Raw genomic sequence first — 25,548 nt, forward strand, 5'->3', positions numbered from 1 at the left:
GATAAGTAGGAGTTTGAATATGCTTACATCAAAGGGAATTTATTATAATCTGAAAGGTTTTTCATGTCTGAAGCAGTGCTGTTGTATTAATGCCATCACATACTGGTTATTCATGTTTCAGCCAGGCAGGCCTTGGTGGGATATCTGCTGCTCTACGCCTCCATCTGTCTGTGTGTTCTGTGCTATGTTCTATTTCCCATTCATTAGCTTTGACTCATCTTCTAATAACTACCTCTATTTCCTCTCAGAAATAGTTTTCAGTTGTTTCTCTATTGCATGATTACTCTTTATTCTTCTCTGAGTCATTCAGTTTATTGCTGCAGTAAAACTTCCTGTTTTAATCTTTTCGCCTTCCTGCTTTTCATTGTGACTGTCATCTCCTCACCTCTGTCAGTTTTGTTTATCATCCCACCTAAGCAGCCCATTGTTGCTTCTTATTTTCCAATTCAAACGTGTTTACTGTTGTGACTCACCGTGCCGCCTCAGGGCTGACTGGATCTGTGTGCAGACTTTACTGTTGTTGCTGCTGTCAGAGGCCCCGTTGTCTCGTGATAATGTTTTCTCTGTTACAGAATGTCTATTATAATAAATTAATGTGATATGTTCAATGGTTTCCATCTCAGATACACACCTGAAAACCTTGGATTGGTTGTTTAATAACTTCATCAGCACAGAGTTAGGTGGTTGCTTTGACTCTAAGATGAGTCTAATTCACCTTCCTTCAGAGAGATATCACAGCAAAGCTGCTAATCACTATCAGTAGAGGATTTCCAGAATGCAAAGCTCTGCTGTTTGCAGTTGGTGCCCCATGCAAAACATTTCAGCTTGCTGATATTTACCTTATATTTAGCAGTTCATCAAATAATATAATCCAGGAGGATTTCTGGTTGAATCCATTATGTCCACATTTGGAATCGAGCAGATATAACGCAAATTCTAATTGATGCGTATCCATTGATAAACCTTTATAGGATATCAGAATCCGTAAAATAAATACACAGTGTATTTAATATGTGTGGTGAATATGGTGTCATCTCTGTGTCTTTTGAATACAGTCAGACAGAATAAGTCTTTGATTTAAAGAAAATATTTGTTTTGATACATTGCATTCAAAATTGTTTTAGGTAAAACAAAATTAACAGTTAAAAAACATGAATACCAAGGTTTTTGTTGTTTGAGGAACATATTGCATGTTTCCATTGGCCAGGCTTGATCAAAAGTGAATATAATCTTCTTACACCACTTCATACATAACATCCTTGCTGTTACTAAGGCAAAAGTTAGGAGTAGACGTGCTTTCAAATAGATTTTCTGTCCTCCCCTCCTGCTTTGACTTTTCCATGAACTCTCTTTTCATTTAATAACTTCTGTCAAGCTGTCACTCGAATCGGAACTGACAAATAGAGAAATGCAAGCAAAACCTTTGGTATCTCATTGTAAATGCATTTTTTAGAGGTAGCAAGTTGAGAAAAGAAATGTGGACTCCACAACAACAGAAATCAGAGGGCTTTTCACACCATTTTATTAGCAACAATGTGTCTGTTAGTTATATATTAGAAACAAAGACAGAAACATGTCTGCTGTACTGTACTGAGTCTGAAAAAACAGCTGGATCATAAAATAAAGCAAGTAATTCAAATACTTAAACGTAAAAGCAACACTGCATTTGAATATACATCTGTAATCATAACAGTAATAATAATACTAGTACATTTCTCTTATAATTCTTTATGGCACAACATTTCCTGTGCAACTGTCAGATAGAGACAGTTTTAAACAATATGTACCTTGAGAACTATTGTGTGTGAGTCTGTGTGGTTGTCTGTCTGTGCATGTATGTGGACTTGTGACTGTCCTTGTGGGACCAGTTTGAGTTGTAGATCTTGGGGAATTTTCATTGGTCATCACTTTCTAACTGTAAGAAGGCTGTTTGATGGATGAGACTTTGTTTCAGAGTTAGGATTAAAATTTAATTCAAGGTTGGGGTTTGGGCTTTGCTTTCAGTTGGTATGATTAGCATTAGAATAATGAGCCGTGGAGTGCATTATGACTGTAATTATGTCCTCGCAAAGTGAGATTTATAAAACTGTGTGTGTGCTGTAGCCTTCTGTGTATGCACATGTCATAAGAAGAAAACTTAAGACAAAATTATGCACTGTTTCACCCTTCAGGAAAATAAATGCGCATGACTGTTAATAAAACCAACAGAGAGACCCAAATGTAAAGACGAGGGTACAATAGCATCTACCACATATCTGAGAGAGAAGATGGGGTGGGGTCCAAAATGGACAATCCAATCAGCTTCAAGCCCCTCACACAATCAATGGTGTCCTCTCTTTTGAAATCAAGCAGTAAATAATTTCAGTCATTAACTGTGTGTCCTGGACCCATTAAATCCAGCCGCTGCTCCTTCAGTTAGAATATCAGCCCTCCAGCCAGGCCAGTCAGCCAAGCGCAGAAAATAAAAACAGTTCCAAGCAGGAACTCTCTGTGTACCTCTGAGCAAGAGCACATTTTCCTCAGTCCAACGAGTCAAGAGAGAGGAGAGAGACTGAAGTGTATGTTATGGCCAGTTAAATATTTATACATGTGCCTTTAAGGGCGAATCTTTAGCCCAAGAAACCACAAATCAGGTACAATACATGGAATGAAGTGAAAAGTCCACAAACTCAAACTTCAGTGAAAAACAGATCCCACAGAAATGTTCTCCCAGAAACTTTTCGCTTCACTGCCTGCACCCACAACTTGAGCCTGTATTATAGCTTTTATCGGTAAATTAAACATTTACAAAATAGCATTTGTCATATAATCTGCTTGGGTCCGTCTTTGCATTTACTTGAATTCAAGGAAAAGTTGCACATTGCAAAAAAAACCCAGTTCATTTACCCTTCACATGAAATCTTTTTAATGTTATTGCAACCCACCTCAGCTCTGAGTTCTTTCGACGTTGCGATGACAGAATGTGTTTAATTTTATGGAATAGAAATTCAGCTATAACAATTGACCACAACACACACTCATACACACATGCATGCCAGTACACTCACATACATTTTATACCCACAAATGCAAGAATGCAGCCTCCTTTGGCACCTAGTCCACTCTGCCAGCAAGAACACACTCTTTAGGAGTGTAGAAGTTATATACAGAGTGTGTTGTTTGCAGACACCCAAAGAGACTAGCCGCCTGATAAATTTGAGATATCTATGAAGGGATGAGGAAAATAAGCGGGAAATTACATTTTGTGTGAGCCCTTTACGTCCTAAAATATTCTGACCTAAGTTAAAACTATCGAGAATGTCAGTGGTTGACAGGTAAAACTTAAAACCCCCTCCTTCTACACTTGTCGTGATTGATATTTGATCATCTTTATTATCTATTGATGGAGGAACAAACTGATCATCTTTTTGTAATAGTGACAAACACTTGACTTCTTCCAAACATTTTTGTTTGTAGCAGCTCCGCAAAAGAGAAAATCCCCCCTGATTATGTCATTTTGACATGGCAGTAATCTGACTGCCAGTTTTTCAGGTCTGGGGAAGAAGGGTCCAGGCAGCAGGACTTCACAGACTTTAAACTGTAAAAACAAATGTAATTCTCTTTGTTAAAAGAACAGTTCAAAATAAAACAATGTTTATGTTTTTGATGATTTGATATTTTTAAATATTCTATTTTGGCCCAATAAGGTCATGGACCTGAGCATAGTGCCTTTAAAAAAGCTGTCCTGAGAGTCCTCCATTCTGCATGCGGCGACTAGTAGAATGAAACTAGACAAGATCAGACTAAACTGGTCAATAGACAGAAACACAGTCTGGCTAAAGCCCAGTCTATGCCAGGCCATCCCAAGTCACTGAAGCATGATGTTACATTGAGCCTAACCTTTAGCTAACCCAGCTAGACATCAGTGCTGATGCTACAGCTGCGTGTGAACATGTCCCTCATGGTAACTGACCGGGCAAGGTTTGGTTTGCGGTAATTTGAAATGTTCACAGGCACTGGCAGGTCCAGATCCTGCTGCTGGACACTGCGATAGCTGATCCGGTCACCTCCGTTCCTCAACCCATCTGGTTGGTGGTGGAGCTGTGGCTGAGGAGGCTGGAGGTAGAAAGGCAGCTCATAATGTGTACAAGATGGACAGAAGGTCTGTGAGCGTGTCAGTTTTCTAGCCAGCGGAGGGGTGGAGAAAAGGGCAGGGCCATTTGGGACGGAGGAGGCGGCGGCTGTTGCCGCCACAATGTTGTGGTTGGAGTGAACTGGTGGGAGACGGGATGTTACTGCGAAGTCTGGCTCCTCCTCCTCCGACTCAGACTCTTCCTTCTTACAGCAGTAGTACTGGTGGTGGGAGGGGGTGACAGTGGAGGATGAGAGGAGAAGGAGGAGAGAAAGACAGAGACAAAAAGTAACAAATGATGATGTACAATTTAACACTTTACTTCATTTTTATTGAAGCTGTTGCCTCATACTTTCACATATCATCTGATACTGCAATTTATTTGAAGTAATGGTTTTATTCTCAAGTGATTTTTTTCTACTGTACTAAATCATAGGCTTGAATACAGATTACATCTTCCAGCAGAACATTTCTAGTTGCTAAATCTCTCACATTCAATCCTGGCATTTTTCCAACTAGTATTAAGCAATTATCAGGGTATCATAATATCTGTTTTTGGCTCAAAGCAGATAGGATCTTCTAAATTCTACTCCTGTTCTAGAATTTTAACTTATCTCCTGCTGGCCTTGGTAAATCACTGCATTTATGTAGAACTTTTAGCCCGTGACCTTTGCATATAGCTTTGATATATTTGCTTTGCATTCACCTAATCACTCACGCAAGGTGCACACCCCAGTACCATCCACATACCTGGGTTAACCATCAGCAGAAAATATAAGATTAGTGTTTTGCTGTAAGACATAGGGCATCGGTTTTTATATTCATCTAATCTATGAGGTAGTAAATGTGTCAGCCCATGTCCATAACCTTTACATAGTACTGCCAGATGCAGGTTCAGTAAACGCCTCAAGGCCAAACTGGTTTTACAGTTTAGTAGACAGATTTTATTTTATTAGTTTCACTGATAATCAATAGATTATAGATTATCAGTGAAACTAACACAGCGTGCTCTTTTATCACATATTAATGTTAAATGTAACCGTTCTTTACAATTTGTAAAAACTTCTAGTACAGTTCATCCTACTGAAAATAAACACCCAGGTCTGCAGTATTATGTCCATTCCTGTCCTTTAAATGCTCTGGTTTTCACTCTCCCTCCACCTGTGTCCCTGTGATCTGTGGACAGGGTTGACTGTCAACTGCATCCTGGAAGAATAAAGTGCAGAACTGACCTGTTCACAGGTATATCTATAAGGACAGGAAGAATCTTGTTAACTCTATATCAGTAAATTCTTCAGTGATATTTACGTGGAAACTGTTTTTTGTGATGTTTCACATGAAAATTAGTTCAAAATGGGTTTTCAGAGGAGAAGTTTAACAAACTCTCCGTAGAGCTTTTTAATACTTTGAGAGTTTGAGCAAGAATATGGATTTCCTTGAAACTTGAAATTTTTTTATTCATCATGATCGATCAACTTTTATGTCCAGCTACTTTTATCTATCTACGCTGAACTGAAATAATTGATCTCTGGTCTTTTAAGACCTAATTATTGGGCATATAGATGCTAAAGAAATGATGAAACTTTATGAATCTCAAATATCCTCTTGACATTTTAAAAACTGAACAACAAAAAATACTTTACCACAGAAATCAGAGGAGTCTCAGATTATATCCTGAATAAAACATCTTGGATCCTTACGTCAAAATTTAACAAGGAGAAGGAGTTGCCATTAATTTAAATGTTGTAAAGAGATTGCTAACTTGAACCAACTGCATACTGTAACTGTTATGTCAGAGGAAGTAAACATATTCATCATCTGGTACAAGAAAAAAACATATTTTACCTCTACAGTATATTCGTCCCTTTATGACAACTGTAGGGAAGAATTTTTGGCTGACAGTCAAAAATTTACTGACTATTGGATGTGGAAAGTACTCTCTTTCCAAGATTACTTTCTTGAATATAACTTTTCAGCTACAAATGGTTCAAGAGAGCAGTCAAACTGAAGGTTTCAAATAGCAATTTATATATCTGTGGGTGGTGTCACAGGGCACACAGGGGCTTTATGTACATAAAAAAATAAAGATATATAAATGTATATATATATATACATGTAATGTATATATTACAAGTATACATGTAATGTATATATATATATATATATATATATATATATATATATAAATATTTTGCCCATGGACAGTGACATGTAGTCAAAGATCAAACCAATTCCTCTACCCCTGAGTCGCAGCTACACCATCTGTCCAAACTGAGTAAAAAGACATAATTTTTCTAACAGAGCCACAGAAGTCCTTTGCAGAAATCAGGAGACATGCTGGATGGACAACTATCTCAACAGCATGCCATCAATCAGGCCTTCGTGGTAGAGTGGCTAAAATTGAACCTCTCCTAGATAAAACACACCTAACAGCTGGTTTGCAGTTTGCCAACTGAAAACTGAGAACATGAGGAGAAAGACGATGGTCAATTTACATTAAAAAATGTACTATTTAGGCAGACTCTACTGTCCATATGGTGAATAATGGTGGTTGGGCTATGAGAGTCCCTCTGATAACAGGAAAAAGAAAATTGAAAGAGGAGAACAGCCAAACAGCAAAGAGAATATATATAGACCATGTACAGACCATGTACAGACCATGACCATATATATATGTATATACAGATAGATAGATAGATAGATAGATAGATAGATAGATAGATAGATAGATAGATAGATAGATAGATAGATAGATAGATAGATAGATAGATAGATAGATAGATAGATAGATAGATAGATAGATAGATAGATAGATAGATAGATAGATAGATAGATAGATAGATAGATAGATAGATAGATAGATAGATAGATAGATAGATAGATAGATAGATAGATAGATGCAAATGGAGGCATACTAACACCACAAGAAGCTGACTAAGTCTCATATTATGCCCGAGTAAGATTAGTATGGTAAGAGATTCTGTATCTTTGACTTCCACTTCACTTGCCTTTATTTCAGGAGAAATTAGTTTAGGGAGCTGAAGGAATCACACTGTGGTTGTTAATGTCCAATTACAATCCAATTACACAAAACTCTAATGCTGTCTGACACATCTTAAGAAATCCACAAATATAACACCTTTCATTTTCAGATCAGCTTTTTTTTCATGCACCTCTAAGTATAACAGTATATTGTATTGGAACACATTTAGATGACTGAGCAGCTGGACAGATGTACACAGATTGCAGCCTCACACTTTGAAAGAATTACCACATTTTTCATGACTGAGTCATAAGCACAGTTTCATAGATTAAAACATGTCGCAGCCTCACCTGCAGCCTACAGTAACACAGTACTGCGATGATAAGGAGTAATATAACAGTAGCAAGAATTCCACCAGTGATGACCACTGTCCCGGCTGTCATTCGAATGGCTCTCCATCAACACCCTGCAGGGAAGAAGAGGAGGAGAGGAAAAGAGAAAAAGCAGTGATTTAGAGAAGGGCAGGGAATGAGTGAAAGGAGAATTGGAGGAAAAGATGAACACTTCATCAGTACAGTAGCTTCATTAAGTAGATTATAACTGTGTGTCATTTCAGCCGCGCTTATTGAGTTATCCAACTGCTAGGAGGCATGTAATAGAATCATCCTAAAAGTGCTGTTCATAATATAGACGGGATCTCAGAGTGGAACACAGTCTGTGAAGGAGGAGGTGGAGGGGGATCAGCAATTAGCAGCAGGACAGCGGTAAAGATGAGGCGCAGGCACGACAGGAAAGAAAAGAGGTAAATGGTGTAAGAGATGGATGGAAATAGACAGGGACAGATGAAAAGGAAACAGAGGTTGCATGGAAATGAAACAGAGTGGGTGGGAGAGAGTGGGAATAAAGACTGGATGATGACAAAAACGAACAGGGATTGGTTGACAAACAGAGAAAAAGCAAGAAGGATGGAAGTTTTGTGTCTTAAAAACTTCCATGCTCATGATTTAACGAGCAAAAAGAGATTTTTTAACACATATACCTGACTGTATGTCATTGCAAAGATATTACTCGTCAGCGATCTACATAATGGCTGATGTCAAAATACTGCTGCAAACTCAATGAGGTCTCTGTATAACATCAATAGATTGGAAAAAAAATACTACAGAAAATATTAATATATATGTCATGCTCAGAAATGCTGCGAGTATGATTACAGCACTGACATATCAAGTCACTACTCCTGGGAGAGTTATCAAAGCCACAATGAAACAGCAATAGTGCCTGACTTAGATGCATGTCATGATGAAATCCATGTAAAAGTAATAATGAATGGAATATCAGATGAGCGTGAGAACAAAGAGTCAAACTAAGGTGACCAAGATATATTTAATTCAACTGTGCTTCAAGGTGAGCTAACAGAGAGAAAAACAGACAAAAGAAAGAAAAAAATAAAAGGTAAGGTGGAGTAAAGGTGGGTGGGGGTCAAACCAGACAGAGGGAATAATCAATAATCAAGATCTTTATTGCATCAGTTAGCAGTTTGATGACTTTGTGTGGAATGTCCCCGTTATCTGTCTGTATGCAGATGTTCTCTGTGTAATCTGAGTGTAACAGAAGCATCACTTGTGGCAGCATAATTGATTTAGAAACAACTGAGCTGATCACCAAGTTATTAGATCAACAAGTCCCTTTAAAGACCACTTTTAGTTTCTATAGGAAATATAGGAATTATTCCTTATGGGATCACCAAGCATTGCTTGTTTGGATGCCTCCCTTGTCAGAATTGCTCATTATTGTAGAAATATGGATTGCATCTCTGCACTGTTTTCCCCACCAGTTTGTGTGAAAAAAAGACTAAGATTAAGATGTGTCATTCAGTTCATGTTAATTAATTTACAATAACATCTGGAACTTTATAGAGGTGGGCTGAGACCCTTTCCTTTCGTTTCATCCACAAACTAAAAGTGTTGTAGAATCACACCAACATATTGACTTGTGGATAATTGCCTGAAACCAAAAATAGGCCAGTGGGCTTGTTGCTAAGCTATGACTCAATGGTGAAAGTCATTATCAGCAACAAGTACACTGCAGCATAGGTATAAGTTTTCCAGATCAAATTCAACAGTTGCATGGACCCACCCGAAATAAAGATAAATAAAAAAGAAACAGGACTACTAAAATGTCACACTATGGATGACTCTGAGCTAAGCCTATAGAAACTATCAGCATTAAACCAGTATTCAGCCTATGTAATCTTTGCTCCAGCTGTTACTGTCACAATCTAGTGTAAACAATGCCCTGCAATCATCATCCAAGTAACATTAACTTTACTGTAAAGAGTGTGACTGAGTGAGTATTTGCTTTTTTACATGAAGCAACCTTAAACCCTGCTGAATTCTTTTCTTGGTTACTTGCCTGAACCATAATACACTACCTGGCCAAAAAAAGTCACGCTCTCTAATAAAATGTTGGACTACCTTTGGCTTTGTTTACAGCATGCTTTCGCAATGGTTTCATAACTTATGCTATGTCATAACACCGTCCAGTGCTATATCATTTTTGGCCAACATCTTATATCTATGATGGAAAAGTCAGATTGCTGTGTGAAGTCTTCTCCAGCACATCACAAATATTTGCATCTTAAAATATGTTTGTCGCACTGATGAAAAGAACATCTATTGATAGAAAAATCAGATCCTTCAATATATCCAGGCAGTCAGCTGATCTAATTTTCTGGGCACATTATGTTCCCGAACCTGGACCTGACCAACTGAAGCAACGCCAACTCATAACCTTGCCCCCAAAGGCCTGTACAGTAGGCACCTGGCACGATGGGTGCAGCACTTCATCCACCACTCTTCTTACGCTGGTGCTCCCATCACTCTGAAACAGGTTAAATCTGGATTTATGACACCGCATTGCTCCAGAGTCCTTTTTTAATTTGCTCCCAAGCAAATTAAAGTCTTTTTTTTTTGGATTAGCCTTACTGATAAGTGGTTTTATTCAGGCTGTACAGCTGTTAGATCAGTCTACTGTTGATCTTCTGTTTAATTTCACCAAATATTTAAGTGCTCTCCAATCAGGAACATTCAAGATTTTCCTCCCGACCACGTTTCTTCTACAAAGATAAGATTCACTAGGTTTTAATAATGCTTTGGACAGTTCTTAAGCCAAATTTGGTAGTTTCATTTGTAATTTTGTTAGTTTGATGCAGACCAAAAATGTGACCCCTCTGAAACCTTTCTGATGTATCTTTTCAGACACGTTTGTGTAAGGTACGAAACTATAAGTTAAGTAACTTGTTAACTTTTTGCCAGCTGAAACTGGTTAATCATGGCAGTATTTTTTTCACTGGATATACCTATTTGCTTAGTTAAATCCAGTTGGTTCTATTTTTTTTATTTTTTTTTTGGCCAGACATTATACTTTTCTGTATGATTTATTTTGTTGCCTCAGAGACAAACTATATTGGACTGTAATGGTAGAATAAATCAGAGTGCATTTACAGTTGTTATTTGCTTTGTCTACACACACAACAACCCTGCCCTTCTCTCAAGCTGCAATACAGCTGGACTCTAATCCATTCTGTGGGCATTGCAGTCCCACAACCGAATCAATATGAAGTAACAAATCGAACAGAGTGTTTCAGTCATAGAGCACTCTAGTCCAATTGAGAAGGAAATGTAGTGACTTGTGAACATTGTTTGCGTCAGGAAGAAGAAAAATTTAGTTTTATCTCATGTTTAGATGAAGTAAAGCTTTTTCAGTGTAATGCACTGCAAGCCTCTGTATCTCGTATTCACTTAATGCATAAATTAAAGGTCTGCTTGAACTAATGAGCCTAAAACTGCACTAATCATGAGTTTCAGCATCTTTTAGTATGAGAGATTTGCAACCTGCAGCTTTACTATTTAGGTTCACTCTTTCTGCCGTGATCAGGATTTTTCTAACCACCACAGGCAGCTGTTTGCACTACTAACTGCCTGCTCCTTTCCCAGAAACAACCAACTCACAAACTGAGAGAGTAAACAGCTGAGGAGCCATATATTTCCTTCCAAAGTTAGAAGAAAACATAGAGCTATTGTGAAGGGAAAATTAATATAACCAGTCATGAACTTAGCAGACACACAACTTAAGATGAATGCTTATGATGCTCTGTTCCTGCTTTAATCTAAGAAAAGCACAGCACAATCATTTCTGAACATGAGCCTGGACAGAATAGTAAGCATAATAGATGATCTGAGTATGCAAAAGGAATTGTGAAGTCACATTTGATCAAGCAAAACAGATTCTCAAGCTTGCTGTGATCGATTATGCTTACACATCCTTCTGGCAGTCTGAATTCCTTGGGTGCAAAGGCCGACCGAGAGCGTAGTCTCAACTGTTCAATTTGATCTGGAGTCTGCCCATTAGATTCATAGTTTTACTATTACTAGTTTTAAAAAAAGGTTCTCCAAATGGGTTAGAAGACTTTTATAGAAGGTAGAATATTTTTTTTACATCAACAACTAATGCCAAAGAGTGATTTTGATAGGCTGAATTAAGTGTCAGTAGCAGAGTGGTTTTGTATATTTTATTTTGAGAGGTTTTTTGACAAATAACAAAAAAAAAAAACAACATATATGTATTTTGCCTGAGCAAGGCTTGCTGTAACCTCTGCACAGATTGAAGCCATTCAGAAATAATTAACCTTATATGAAGTGTTTTTTTTGTAATCTTATCCAACTTCATATGAGAGGACACGTCTTAACAGTGAAACAAATGCTAGAATATCTAGAAAACCTTTAAGGTTAATGGCTGCATTCAGAACAGCAATAATTAGTAAAGGTGTGGTATCAATCTAACATAAAGCATGAACAAACTATTGTCCGTAAGGCTGGCATATGGCCATACCTATTACTGTTAAAATGTTTGGGTCATAACCTTGTAGATTCTAATAATTGTCAAAACACAAACTTTGTGACATGACATACCCAACTGACCATTGACTTTTATCACCAAAACCTCACCATTTGCAGATAAGAATCTAGTAGAAAAGTAAGGCAAGTAGACAAGCACGATGACTGTTGAAAACATTATGTAGAATGAGTCTTAAAGAGATGCTCTTCTGCATGGAGGCTCATTGATTATGACCTTCATCTCTCTATTAGCGTTTGTGCCCCAGTCAACAGGCAACATATGGAATGGAAACTTCATCGTGCAGGAACACGTATGGAGGTGTAGGCTGATGAAAATGTCTATGTGCTGACTAATCTAAACTTAAGCTGCATCTGTGTAAGAAGTAAAGTATGGCAAATATAGAGATTGTATTGTTTTAAATTTATTGTGGAGATGTAACATTCAATCCTGCAGTTTTTTGCCAAAAAACAACAAGCAAAGTTTCTTTTCTTTTCAAAGTCACAGAAACTCAGATTTTCACTGACAACCTCAAGACCCAAACAGCTGCCTGTCTGTTTTTATGAGTGAGAGGCAGTTCATTGTGGAGTCATTTCAGGATGACCACTGAGGCTCTGAGTAGTTGTACACCTCCCTAATACTGCTACGCCTGTGTGGAAATCTTTCTGTATCTTTCCAACTATTCAAAGAAAAAACCTGGTGTTCACAGCTCATTTCCATAACCATGTTTCTGCAGGTTGGAAATATTTGGAAACCACAAGTGTAATCTAATTTGTATTTGTGATTTCAGGCCTCCTAATTTGTGAGTTAGCTCTTTTTAGTGTATTCACTGATGTTACATTGAGTTTCTACTTTTGGGCATGTGCTCATGGTTTAGTTTTACTGAATTATTTACTCATACACTGTATCAAAAAGCTGTTTAACAAAAGTCATAACCTTGTCATCTGTGCATAGTGTCCTGTTAGAGTTTGTTATACTACAGAGGGAAAGCGACCCTCATGCAATCCCAGGTTCTCAGAAGCTGTCCAAACAGTGCATGAGCATACAGTATGCACGATCCAGCTTGCGCACACAAATATGAATGTGGGTGAACAAACCATGCTGATGGCTTTTCAGTTCATATATATTCAGTGAATATAGGTCTATAGGAAAGTCTTGCTGCTGTTTTGAGTCTGCAAATTTAGAAAAACACTCTCTCTCTCTCTCTCTCTCTCTCTCTCACACACACACACACACACACACACACACACACACACACATATGAGGCCTTAGTCACTGCGCAGGCTGGGGAGGCAATGTGCATCTCCTGGGGCTCCATTAATCAGACCAGTGCGTGAGGGATATACTGCAGCAAGGTGAGGAACAGTGTTAATTATTCAACTACGCGTACATATACACAAACACACATACAGACAAATGTACAGCTCAGTCTCCATTGTGAAATAGCACCAGAGAATGACAAACCTGTCTACTCAGCTGCTTTTACCTGTCATTCGTCAACAGGAATGACGAGAGTTGGGAGCAAAAGAAGAACGGCAGCAAATACATGTGCACACAAACACTCACATGCTGTAATTTTAGTGGTGGCTACCATGCTCAGACAGTGGGCTTTGGAATAAATTGCCATGCTTCGATGAAACATGGCAGGGATCACAGGAGAGGTCTTGCTCGGAATAATGACTGTTGACAGGTTTCAGTTCAGTGGGAGAGAAGTACATAGTAGGTGGAGGATCCAAGTCGTGCACACGAGACAATAACATGCCTGGCGAGCAATGGGAAGAGCTTTGTTACAATGGTGGCTGTCAAAGGATGAATTCATACAAGACACACACATTAAAGTACACAAAGGCACAGTACATCTCTGCAGAGAGCTTTTTAAGGAAATCAAAAGAGTCTAACAGTCCTGAGAGTCAGGAGATTTCAAAAGTGAACTTTCTTTGTTAAGAATTTTTTCTCAACTTCTATAAAGGCTTCAGTCTGGATTATGAAAATCAACACAATAACAAAACTGTTCATTCAGTATCTTATTACAAAAGCTGTCTGTGATGATCATTAACCTCTCACAAAGTGTGCAATTATTAACTGTTCAACCAGCTATAAAACATAATAATCCATTTTTTTTATTTTATTCACAACTTGCTCCTTATAGTTTAACCAGTAAAATTCAAAATCTACCATCACTTTAACACTGATGTAAGATATGAAAACATTGATGGAAATGACAAAGCAGCTCTCAGATCCTCTAAATACCCTTTACTATTGTGTCTGTTTGTCACAACTTGTTCTCCTGTGACACACTTGCTGTGATCAGAGACTGTTCAACAATGAGACACCCTACTGAAGAATTGTCTCCTGAATTTTGTCACATGGTTTTCCCGGCTGGCAGGCCCCTTTAGGAGACCAGCAGCAGGGTCTCTAATGACAGACATGGATACGAAAAACAGATTATGAATGATTCTTTCGACCCACATGCTCTGAAAGAAATTTTCGATCCGCAAATTTAGATCAGCAAATCAGGAGAAATTTGACTTTGTTCCAAACCTGTCTTTGTCTCAGTAACCCATTCTTCTTAAATTTGACAAAATAACTAATTCAGAGCTAAATGTATAACCTCAAGTCATTTGGATTTCAACATCTACTTAGTTCCACTGATAGGGTGGACATCCAGCTTCACTGGACAATTTTCACAACACTTTAACGGGTCCACTTAACTGGAATTCTTAACTACTTTGTACCATTAGCTCTGCTTGAAATGTACCATCTTGCTGATGTATAAAGGATCTTTGATAACTGTTTGGCTGTTCAACATTTTGACACGCTGTCAGGGATACATGAGAACATGAATGGGCTGTTTTGTCTACTGCCTTAAATGGTGGAACAAGAACCAGAAGGCAGTTAGCTTAGCTTGGCAAAATGAGCACTGAGATGGTGATTTTTTTTCTTCTTTAATTGATAAATAATTATAGTGAGTATACCTTTTCTTCTCTTATTTCTCTTTTTGTTTCTGAATCAGTACAATCAAATGAGAAAGGTATTTTTAATTTGCAAGTTTTAGCAGCACTGGTAGGTACATGGTTAAACTTTGGATCGGTCCTCACTAAGTGTTTCATGCTTCCACTAACCTCATGGTAGGTTAGAAAAGTTAGAAAATTTCTTTTTGACTTCAGTTTCATCACTGCAAATTTACATATAGAAGTCAGCTTCATCTGATGATAAAAAAGATGCATTATTTTTCTTGTGGTTGCACAAAGTGTAATAAACTCTCACAGGTAATGTGAGTTGGAATCAGTTTAGGCGGATTATGGACTATGTAACTTGAAATTGGAAACAAAAAAAACCTCAGCTGCAAAATGAATTCAGACTCAGGACTATTGTAGAGCTGATTTGTGAGTAATATGATGACCAGTATTTCTCAAATAAGGAAAACTCTTGGACTAAATATTTCTAGATCTACTGCAGTAATTAACAGAAAAATTTGAATTATGGGTAATTTATTCCAAACTGAGATGCTTTGCTATTTAGAAGAACACCTGCTCAACAATCCTGGTTACTTAGAGACAGGCAGAGATTGTTCATTTCTGTATGGGTGTATAAATCCCACATAAGAAGAAAAAGAGTCTACAGTTGGTGGTAAAGTTTCAATGAAGCCTATTTGAATCAAAACCTATCAAAACCAAATTTTAGGCAAGGCCTTTGAAACATCAACAAGATGACACAATTAGAATACAAATGACATAGACGTGTGTGCATCTGTGTGATTGCCTAAGAGAGATAAGAAATGCTCACTTGACAATAAATGACAATAAATCAATTAACCAACCTACTTTAGGTATTCATTATACCCCAATAGAAGCTGTAATATAGATTAAAAAAAAATCTCCAAAAATCCACCCCTAGTTCTAAAAAAGTGAAGAAAACATTTGTTTAATAAGCATACAAATTCCTCCTTAAGCCATTTCATATCAGCCTTGTAAACATTACGCTGTCTGGTTGCACTGGCTCTGGCTGTATAAGTTGACTCTCCATTTCTGACTCACCCTGTTCCAGCATATCATTTCACCATTTCTCCATGTCCCTGCGCCATCTCCAAGAATAATGACAACACAAAAATAGCTGCCCTCAGGTAAAACTGTCCCACCTCATCCCTCTACTGAAAGCCACTGACCAGTTTAGCCCACTCCTAACTCGGATCCTAAATCAAGTACCAGTGGAATCTCAAAGGCTGTTAATAAGAGCAGGAAGGGGAAACAGGGATGTGTGCAAAGAAAGAATAGGAGCAACCTTTCACTGGCAGCCATAAACGCAAGCTTTTTATCTGTCCCATGTGTTACCTAGGAAACATTTCTGTAATTAATCCCCCCCTCCCTTGAATGATATATCACAAAAATGGCTCTTGGCTTGTATTAATATAGCACTAAACTGTGACCTGGGGGTCTCTTCTTTTAATTATACAGCTTAATAAATGTCTCTCATCTGTCTGAATGACCTTGCTTAGCTGCTTTTTCAGCTCAAATTTGCAGGATGATTTAGGAAGCACTTCTTTCATTTTGAAAGTGTTGTACATGCTCCAAAGCAACAAAGCATGACTTCCCTTGATTGTCCACAACATACATATTTTTTATGAAGAATAGTTGTGCAGGGAAAATATTAATTATTGCTATGCTGAAACTACATATTTCTAATTTCAGAACACTTCTTCACAAATTTTTAGATCACAATACATTTAATGTATGACATATGTTTATGTTTAATGATTTTCTTTTTAAATCTCAAGTCAGTTTAATCAAATCCATAAACTGTCTTTTTTAAATTTCCCCATTCAGCCATCAATCTTATTTATGATTTATACACTTTAGCGTCCACAATCAATATCTAGTATAACTGCCATCTCTACTCACCAAAATCCACAGAGGAAGCTGCAATACAACACTTAAAAAAAGCAAAAAGTAACACAACATAGGTACAAGAGCTGAAGCTCAGAGGCTCATACTGAAGGTAATTCATGAGCCACACTATTAAAAGCTCAAATCATGTCCAGTTAAAGGACCTAAATAAGAGCATGTTTAATTATATTAAAATATAAATGTGGGCATATCTTTATGTAAACAATGTGCTCAATTGCTTGCACTTTTGTGAAGGGTGTCCTTGTGGTTCTAAAATCTTAGTTTAATCTATTTTTGTACTCTTTGTCAATCTCTAATACAGTGATACTGATAAAGCAGTCTGATAAGTATTTCATGACATCTATCTCTCTGTCACTTAGACATTTATTGTTCGGTTCCCTTAAGAACTAAATTTAAAAAAGCTTTCACTTTCAAATAATCTCAGAATAATTGCATATAATCACATTTTGTCAGACTGCCATTGCACTTCCTGCTCCTCCCCTCTTCCATACATGCTTTACCCTCTGCTGTGCAAGTAATACCACTGGTCTGTGCGCGACAGGCTATAATCTTGGCACCAGCAGGAGTTGAAGTGGGTTTTGAGATATTTTGGTTCTTTGAACTTTACAGTTTATGAATAGAAGAAAAGTTGCTGTACAGCCCTGAAACTCAGAAAACAATCTTAATCTTATGAAAAGGGCAAGTGCAGAGTTTAGTTTTTAGTTGTTTTTTTTATCACAAGCTATAGTGGTTTCTTCTGGATTCATATTCAAACCATCTATAGAGAGACTAGTCAATGTGTAAGAACTAAGCAAAGGCCCTAGCATCAGTCAAAGGTATTATATATATGTTCCGATTCAATGACAATCACAACATATAACATAGGTGTACATGTTAATTTGTCTGTCATGAACACATATTTTTTCTATTTTAGATCAAAGGAGAAAACTTTAATTGATGATGAAGGACAAACAGGATTTATTCTGACAAGACTGTCTCCTTTAGATGCCTTCACTATTTCTCTCTGTCCCTCACACACACATACATGCACATACGCATGCACACAAAGCAGTTTCTTATATTCTAAAATCACAAGTTGTTACTGTTTGTGCTTGGCACTGCATAAATACAGGAAGATGATAAACAAATCCAATAGACCCAGCTCTCTGTGTTTCATTGGCTTACTCCTGGTTTGTTAGTCAAGTCTGCGCTTGAGAGACTGCATCGAAAGAGGAATACAGTTTGCTGTTCGGACATCCAAGCAGAAAAAATGTGAGCCATACAAACACAGGCAGGTTATAGTATGTCCAGCCTATCGCTGTGTTAGATTAATACATTACTGCCAAAACTCTCAGAAGTGTAATCAGAGGTAAGAACATTGCATCTATACATGGACATAAGCAGTCTTTCCCTCTGGCTACAAGGTCTGTTCAGGGTAAAACACCGCCTTGGAATAAATGTAATTTCTTTCCCCTTTCCTTAATTAGATAAGACGCCATTAAAATTACATTTGCTCCTTTGACTTGACAATGAGAATTCCAATTTTAGACTTTTCTCTTTCTTTGCTCTTTCTTCTGTCAGCTTGACGTATTGATTTTTTTAGCTCTTGATCTGGAACTGTTTAAGGTGTTTACTTGGGAAAAAAATGCACCAAAATGCTAGCATCTGTATAACAGTCTAAATATAGTTTAATGTTGAGGTGATGATTTAAACCAACCACTGCCAGTCAGAAAAGCATCTTTCTGCAGGGAGTTATGCCACAGCTCACAAGTCATGTCAGCTTTCATCTTTTATCTTGTTTGCTACGGTCCGTGCAAACAAGCAAGGTCACTCACTATGTGACATGTTGTCAACTTTTCAAACAAAAGTTTGTGGTGAACAGAAATAATACACCCACATCTATTGGTGTGGGATCTATGTTTTGAGAGTGTGGGTGAAACAAGTATTATTATTATGTGCATATAGAATATTTATTGTTATGTTTTTAGTTTTTGGCTGCACTTATAACTTAAACTGGAGTTTAAATAAGCTGTATCAACTACTTTTTACCAAACTTCATTAAGTGTCAGTAATCTAAAACCTTTCTCTTTCAACAACCCACAGAGAATTTTCATGTCATGTAGAAATGAAAAAAAAAGAATCCACTTTTGTTTTACTCACCTTTACCTCTTATCATTCTTTTAAATCATTAAAAAATTTGTGAAAAGAAAGAGGAATGGGAGAACAGTGGGCTGTATTTTTGCAGATGCAGTCTTTGCAACTCAAGGACATCTAACCTGATCATCATGTCCTCGTTCTGGTTAATGAATGTTTCAACTGATATTTCATCAAAATGTTTACATTAAAATACACCATACAGTATCGAAGGGACCCATACACATACACATGGCCAGATGCCAGAGTATATGAAGCGAAACATGAGGTGGAGCAGTGTTAAGGTGTCAAGGTCAAGTCATTTTACAGCATCTAAACAGGGCTATCACAGCACTCACCACTACATAACTCTAGCTGAAGAAGAGAAGACCTTTAACTAGTCCTTTAATGACTCAAAAACTCAAATACAACTAAACATGCATAACTGCAAACACAAAGGTCCTGCACATATTACATATTTACAACCCTCATCTCATCGGCTCTACTCCCTGTTTGCAACTGAAATCAGTGACTCACAAATGACTGTAAACAATTTGTTGTCCTTCCCAAAAAAGAAAAGAACAGTAAAGGAGATATAGACGAGCGATAGAAATTGTAATATTACAGCACTGACAGTGACACATCTTTCCTTCAACTGTAGCCTACGAGGGGCACAAAAGTACCAAATTGCCTCAGGTGAGGGGGAAAACACATTTCACTTGCACTTGTATAGGTTCAAACAATACACCACAACCAAAAAAAATCCAAACTTGTATTGTGTAATTCAGGCTGTGAGAGGACACCAGATCAAACTCAAACTCCACACAGAAACACATCACCCAGCAACAAACTGGGAACCTTCTTGAGAGGCAATAGTGCTAATCAACACATAACCATGCAGCTCTAAAAGTTAAGTAATATTGAGCCTCAATATGAGATTTTGCCCTGGTCTCATATAATGTGGCGTACACCTGCAATTGCAGAAACAACATCCCGTTCACCTCTATGTTTATGCAAATTTGAGCTACTTTCAGTGGAGAAAACCAGCTGGACGCCGAAACTGTTTGTCTATGTTGCTTGAGAGTAGCTGAGATAAAGTTAGAAAGAAAGCATCAAATTAAGAATATTTACAGTGTTACTATGCTTGATAGACATGTTTTCGCCTTTCTACTACATTGCGGTTTATATGTGTTTTTTAAAATCTGAATGTTAATTGGTACCACAGCTTGTGGTATAAATGATTAGATTGTGGAGGGCAAGACATAAGAAGACCACTTGGACACACGTAAAACTGAAAGAAGGAGTAACAGAGTAGTTTGAAAAAATGTGGGACAGCATAGATGCAGATATAAAGGAGAGGAAAATGTGGAAAAAAGTTAGCATAGAAGAAAAGAAAAGACAGCATGTCGTTGGCACCTTTGTAAAACCTGATGCACAAGATGAAAAGTAAAGATGACCAAAGATATGTTCAAAGCTCAAAGCTCGTGATTATTTGATTGTTATTGCTAATGGTCAACGCTCAAAAAACAGTGTATGCAGCAATGCGTTCTAGCTTTCTGTTGCTATGGTGACGGAACTATTAGAAACTGACATTTTACCATTCCGATTTCTGTTTTTGAGGGGGTGGTAACCTGTTTTGAACCAACTTTCCAAAACTCATTCACTGTATGCTAATCTCCAAGCTGATAAAAAGAGACCCACAGTGCAGCCAGGCAGAATGGCAGACATGAGCAATAATGAAAAGAGGGAAGTTTATGAATTAGAGACTTTTTTTCTGACGAGCGCTTTTGTTGTGATCGGCTTCTGTGTCAGACCGTGCTGATATCCTTTGTTCTCTATTTTCTTTTCATTACATCACTTTCTAAAAGGAGCCTGCTGACATTTGCAACGTTTTTAGTCTCAGACTGAAAATTACACAGCTAAGCCATGTGCTCGAATGATAAGCATGCAGGCTTTAAAGTAAAGCTTTAAGCCTTGAAATAAGTCATAAGAATACTCCTCGGCTTCCTTGAAATGTATGCTGTATAGTATAATCCAAATGATAAACTTATTCTGAGGAATATGTTGTGTTCTTTTATGCTTAATATGTAATATATTCACAGTGCTGCAAGTCATCTGTGTACACAGACAAGTCAACTGTAAAGGGCTTAAAGAAAAATGTTGTGCTTTCACAGCACAGATTTGATTATTTTGATAGTTTCTGCTTTCTTACTGTGACATGAGAACTTTTTTTCTTGAAAAAAAAAAGATCCAGGGCTAGACTGGGAACAGTTTTGTTGGGTTTCAGCTGTGATAAGTCTCACATCAAAATCCGTAACAGCTTGCCACAAAGGTAAAAAAGAGCAATCCATTATATTTTCACAATGAAGGCTGTGAAATTATGACATATGTATGTTTTTTGTTCGTTGTTTGGTTTTTAGTTATGGCAGCTCACTTTGTAAGGTGTATTTGTGAAGTGAATCTAGAGACATCACCATCTCCCTTTATTTACTATATTAATTTCATAATGACTATAATAGAAAATAAGATAGAATTCCACAATTTAACTAGAGAAAATGAGGGCTTCAGATTATGACATTAACTGAAAGAAATTTGGTTGATATGTTTTGTGTGTAACAATTCAAAAACACTTGGTGATGAAGTTGCTTTGGATGAGATTCTGGAAGGTTGGGATATATGAGAATAGCAGGTTTCATTCTGCCACTCTTTCTCCACACCCTCTTTTTGTTCTCTGTCTCCACCCCCCTCATCCCTCTTCCACTCTTTGGAATGAGCTTCGTTTTTTTTTTTTTTTTACAATCACTGGGTGGGATGAGGCCAGCTGACCAATGGCTTCCCTGCACACATGTGCTCGTGCTTGGACGCATGTGATGGTCACACTGGGGTCTGAGCGCATCCGTCCGCGAGTCATGTGTGAGCATGTCAGGGTGTAGATGTGGTGCCGAGGGGGAGGGGACGAAAGATGGGTGGAGGAAGGGAGGAGCCGGCGGTGACTGTTTAACATGATCACTGAGCAGCCATGTTCCCTTCCCCCAGCTTCAGTTCATTCACTCTCTCCTCGATATCACAGCCAAAGCAGATCTAGTGATTCATCCTTTCCGTGGTGCATTCTAAAGGTAATTAAGCTGATATGTGAGAACACCACAGAAAAAGTGGATATGTTACCTCTGTAATTGCATTCACCCTTGATTACTCTAGCACTCTTGAAACCTTTCCTCCTGCTCTTATCCATCCCTCTTCTCCCTGTTTTATATGCATTCTTCTCTACTCCTTTCCTGATCTTTTTTCATCACCTATCTGTCTTTGAAATTTGCTTTTCCACCCCACGCAGCAGCTTGTCCTTCAGCTCCCACTGTCCTCTTGTAAAGACTGAGATGTAAATCTCTCATATTCTTGCTTGAAGGAGAACTTGCGTATGTGTATAGACTTGTGTGTGTGCACTGATCTCCCACGGGTGCCAAGTTTGGTCTGAGGGTCATTGAGGAAGTTGCCTTGGGAACACAAGCCCTGCCTTGTCTTTCATTGTTATAGGCCAATTAAAACTACATTAAGAGTGTTTTTCTCTAACTAGACCCTGTTAGCTATATATAATATTTTCTTAAAATTCAAAAAGAAATTTTTTGAAAATGAAACATGATGAGCAGCCACATCGCTGTGAATTGAGGGGTATCAATCTAAGCAAGTTGGCAAACCTTCTATTTTTAGGCCTCTCTGTTTAGATTTGATAGAAGACTGGCGGTGAATGATTATAATTTGAGACTTTTGGGAGGATTACTTTAAGTAAACATACAAGAGATGATGTACTAATTACTTCAGATCACCTCTCATGATGCTCTAACACAGCAGAGAACAAAGCATTTGATTAATCTGCCCTGGGTAGTTTAAGCATCTAGCAGGGCCTGATCTTGTTTCCTTGTTAAAAAAAATAGGCAAGGATGATATAACACAAACTTCTTATGTACCAGTTTGGGAGGAAGCAAATTTTCATTTGGTAAAAAAAAACTAGAGAATTTTTCTCAAGTCTAAATTTTTCAAACTGAAATTCTATTCATGTTAACATGTCTATTATCCTCATTGGGATTGATGTAAAAACTTTTCCCACATTACACATAACACATGAATTACAGGGAAAAAATACATTACCTTCTTGCACATAAAAAATCCTCTTTTACAGTAAGTCTTAATACTGTGCTAGCTGCAGTTTAACTTTCCCAAAATTCACTTGTGAGGTGAGATTGCAGCTGCTTAATACCACTTCATCCACCACAGTTTTTCCAAAAATACCCAGTGAGTGGTGGATTTCAACTTGTGCTCCACCTCATAAAATATGCTGTAATTTTCACCAGATTTAGTAGAATCTTTTAGCTTTGTATGTCTTTAGCACTGCTTAAGATGTATTTCCACCCTGACTAAAAATATCTGCAGCAAACACTTTGAATGTGACCATGGCTAACAGTTGGTGACAGAAGCTGTGGCTCACAAGCCATGCTGTTTTGTCAGCATGTGGAAAGCCGGCCAGCCAGCGAGTGTGTCTCATACAAAGCACTGAACCTGTCCACTGCCTTTACCCTTGCTTTCCCATCAGTCTATATTTATCTGCAGCTTCTGATTCAACATAAATATACACTCCTCTTGGTCGTGGTTTAATCAAAGCCGATTGAGCCGAAACACAGATCTATCTAATGTTGTGTATAAAACATAGATTTCATTCTTGGTGTGAAATAGAGACATAAAAAATAAAGGTCCTCCCACCCTGACACATGACAAGTGTGCATCTGTCCATGGTGCTGAAATCACAAATGACAGAATCTATCTATCTATCTATCTATCTATCTATCTATCTATCTATCTATCTATCTATCTATCTATCAGTTCGAAGGCTGAAAGCCGATATGTAAACAGATCTGAAATACATGAAAAACAAAGTGTTCTGCCTGAAATGATCAAACATTACCTTCAGAGATAAGAGGGATTCTCTGGGTCACATCTACGGGCAGTGGTGGCTCCTTGGAGCTAAGGTCCCGACCCAGGCTGGTGACAGTTTATATCGACCTCAGTCACAGAATGATGAGATCAGTGATGGAAAAATAACTTTAAAAAAAGGGGGTCAATAAAAGAAAACAAAAAAGAATTATTTTTAAAGAAAAATAAGATACATCCAATGTCAGTAAAGCAATGAATTAAATACCGTAGAGTTTGTAGTAAAGAGGGAATCAAGTCTCGATTAGGGTCAAAATAAAACCCACTGGGCCTGATCCTCTTCAGCTTTCAGTTAAAGTAACACCAGATAAAAGATGCACCTTTTGAAAAAATGTCCACGTTGATGTTCTTATTCTTTGCCCGAAAACCACTTTTCCTCACACGTTCTTAGGTACCGCATGCAAAGCATGTTGTGCCCAAATCCAGACTCGAAGAAAAACAGGCAACAACAACTGAAAAACACTCCAATGTGAACAAGGAACCGGGCTCCAGTGACACTGATGATATCTCAGACAGATGTGCTTGGGGAAGGCGGTCGTCAACGGTTCCCATCCACCGCTTGGCTGGAGTTGTTTGAACAGTACAGACTGATGAACCGACGCTGTCCGCAAAATAAAACACTCCTACGCAAACATCATCATGATCAGCAGCCTCGGTAGCATGTGAGTTGGAGGAGGAGACGGGATGATAGAAAAAATCTCGTCATCTTAATTTGAACAAGCACTCCTTCACCGTCCGAGAAGATCGAGGTCTGATATTTGTTGTAGTGCTGCTCCAGGTTCCGATCCTGATGCTTTATTTGCTCATTCCTCTATGTCCTCTCTTTGAAGCTATTTAACCATCTCCTCCCGCTTCAGTACGCTCCTCTTACTGCATGTGAGCAAGCTTGTCGAAAAGCAAGCTGACCAGTCGTGGAGGGCAACAAGGTGCCCGCAGCTGGCCGGTCCCAGAGAATAGAGATATATGTGTAGGTAATGCACGGATGCTGGATTTCCGTAAAGGCCTGTTAATTGCTTGGTTTTTGCAGAGCGACGTCCGGTTGGAGCTGAGCGGAGACGAAAAATGCGCTTTGAATCCAGAGGTGGCTCGGTGCCTGCACAGCCAGCGAGTAAATGCAGCCTGGAGCGTACAGTATGGGAGATGGCGCTTTAGTCACAGGCTCAGATCTGGCTATGCAGTGCTACATAGAAGTGGGATGAGAAAAGAGAAACCTTAAGCTCTAATGACTTTCAAGTTGAAGTCTGTGAGGTGTTTTTGTTGGGCTTCGATGCATGCAAAATGTGTTATTGTGGCCAGAAATCTTGATTTCTAGGGAAGCGAGTCAAATAAAGATAAAAAAGTATGGCAAAATAATAGAAAAAGTTTGGCAGCAGGGAAGCAAGGAGAGTGTATCACAACTGTAGCCTAAAGCATAAAATGAGCCTGTACTGTGTCTTCCTATTACACTGGACAACAAGCTACTGCAGCATTTATAGGAGACTCATTAATCTTCCCTTGTAGTGACCGGAGTTAATCATCCAGGCTATATACCTATGCAACTGTAAAATCTATAAAGATCATTT

General features: G+C 38.1%; 1 protein-coding gene across 1 annotated transcript; it reads right to left on the reverse strand.

Moving 5' to 3' along the window:
• Nucleotides 1–1,510: 1,510 nt before the first annotated feature.
• On the reverse strand, nt 1,511–25,103 carry fam163ba (family with sequence similarity 163 member B, genome duplicate a). The gene is made up of 4 exons (XM_072372392.1): nt 24,195–25,103; nt 23,961–24,097; nt 7,445–7,560; nt 1,511–4,332 (listed from the first exon to the last, which is right to left on the reverse strand). Exons 3-4 carry the CDS (start codon nt 7,535–7,537, stop codon nt 3,895–3,897), a joined length of 531 nt encoding a protein of 176 aa, XP_072228493.1. The 5' UTR covers nt 7,538–7,560; nt 23,961–24,097; nt 24,195–25,103; the 3' UTR covers nt 1,511–3,894.
• Nucleotides 25,104–25,548: the final 445 nt, after the last annotated feature.

The sequence above is a fragment of the Leuresthes tenuis genome, unplaced genomic scaffold (assembly GCF_036924035.1).
Source record: "Leuresthes tenuis unplaced genomic scaffold, fLeuTen1.0.hap1 SCAF_19, whole genome shotgun sequence".
NCBI classification, from domain to species: Eukaryota; Metazoa; Chordata; class Actinopteri; order Atheriniformes; family Atherinopsidae; genus Leuresthes; species Leuresthes tenuis.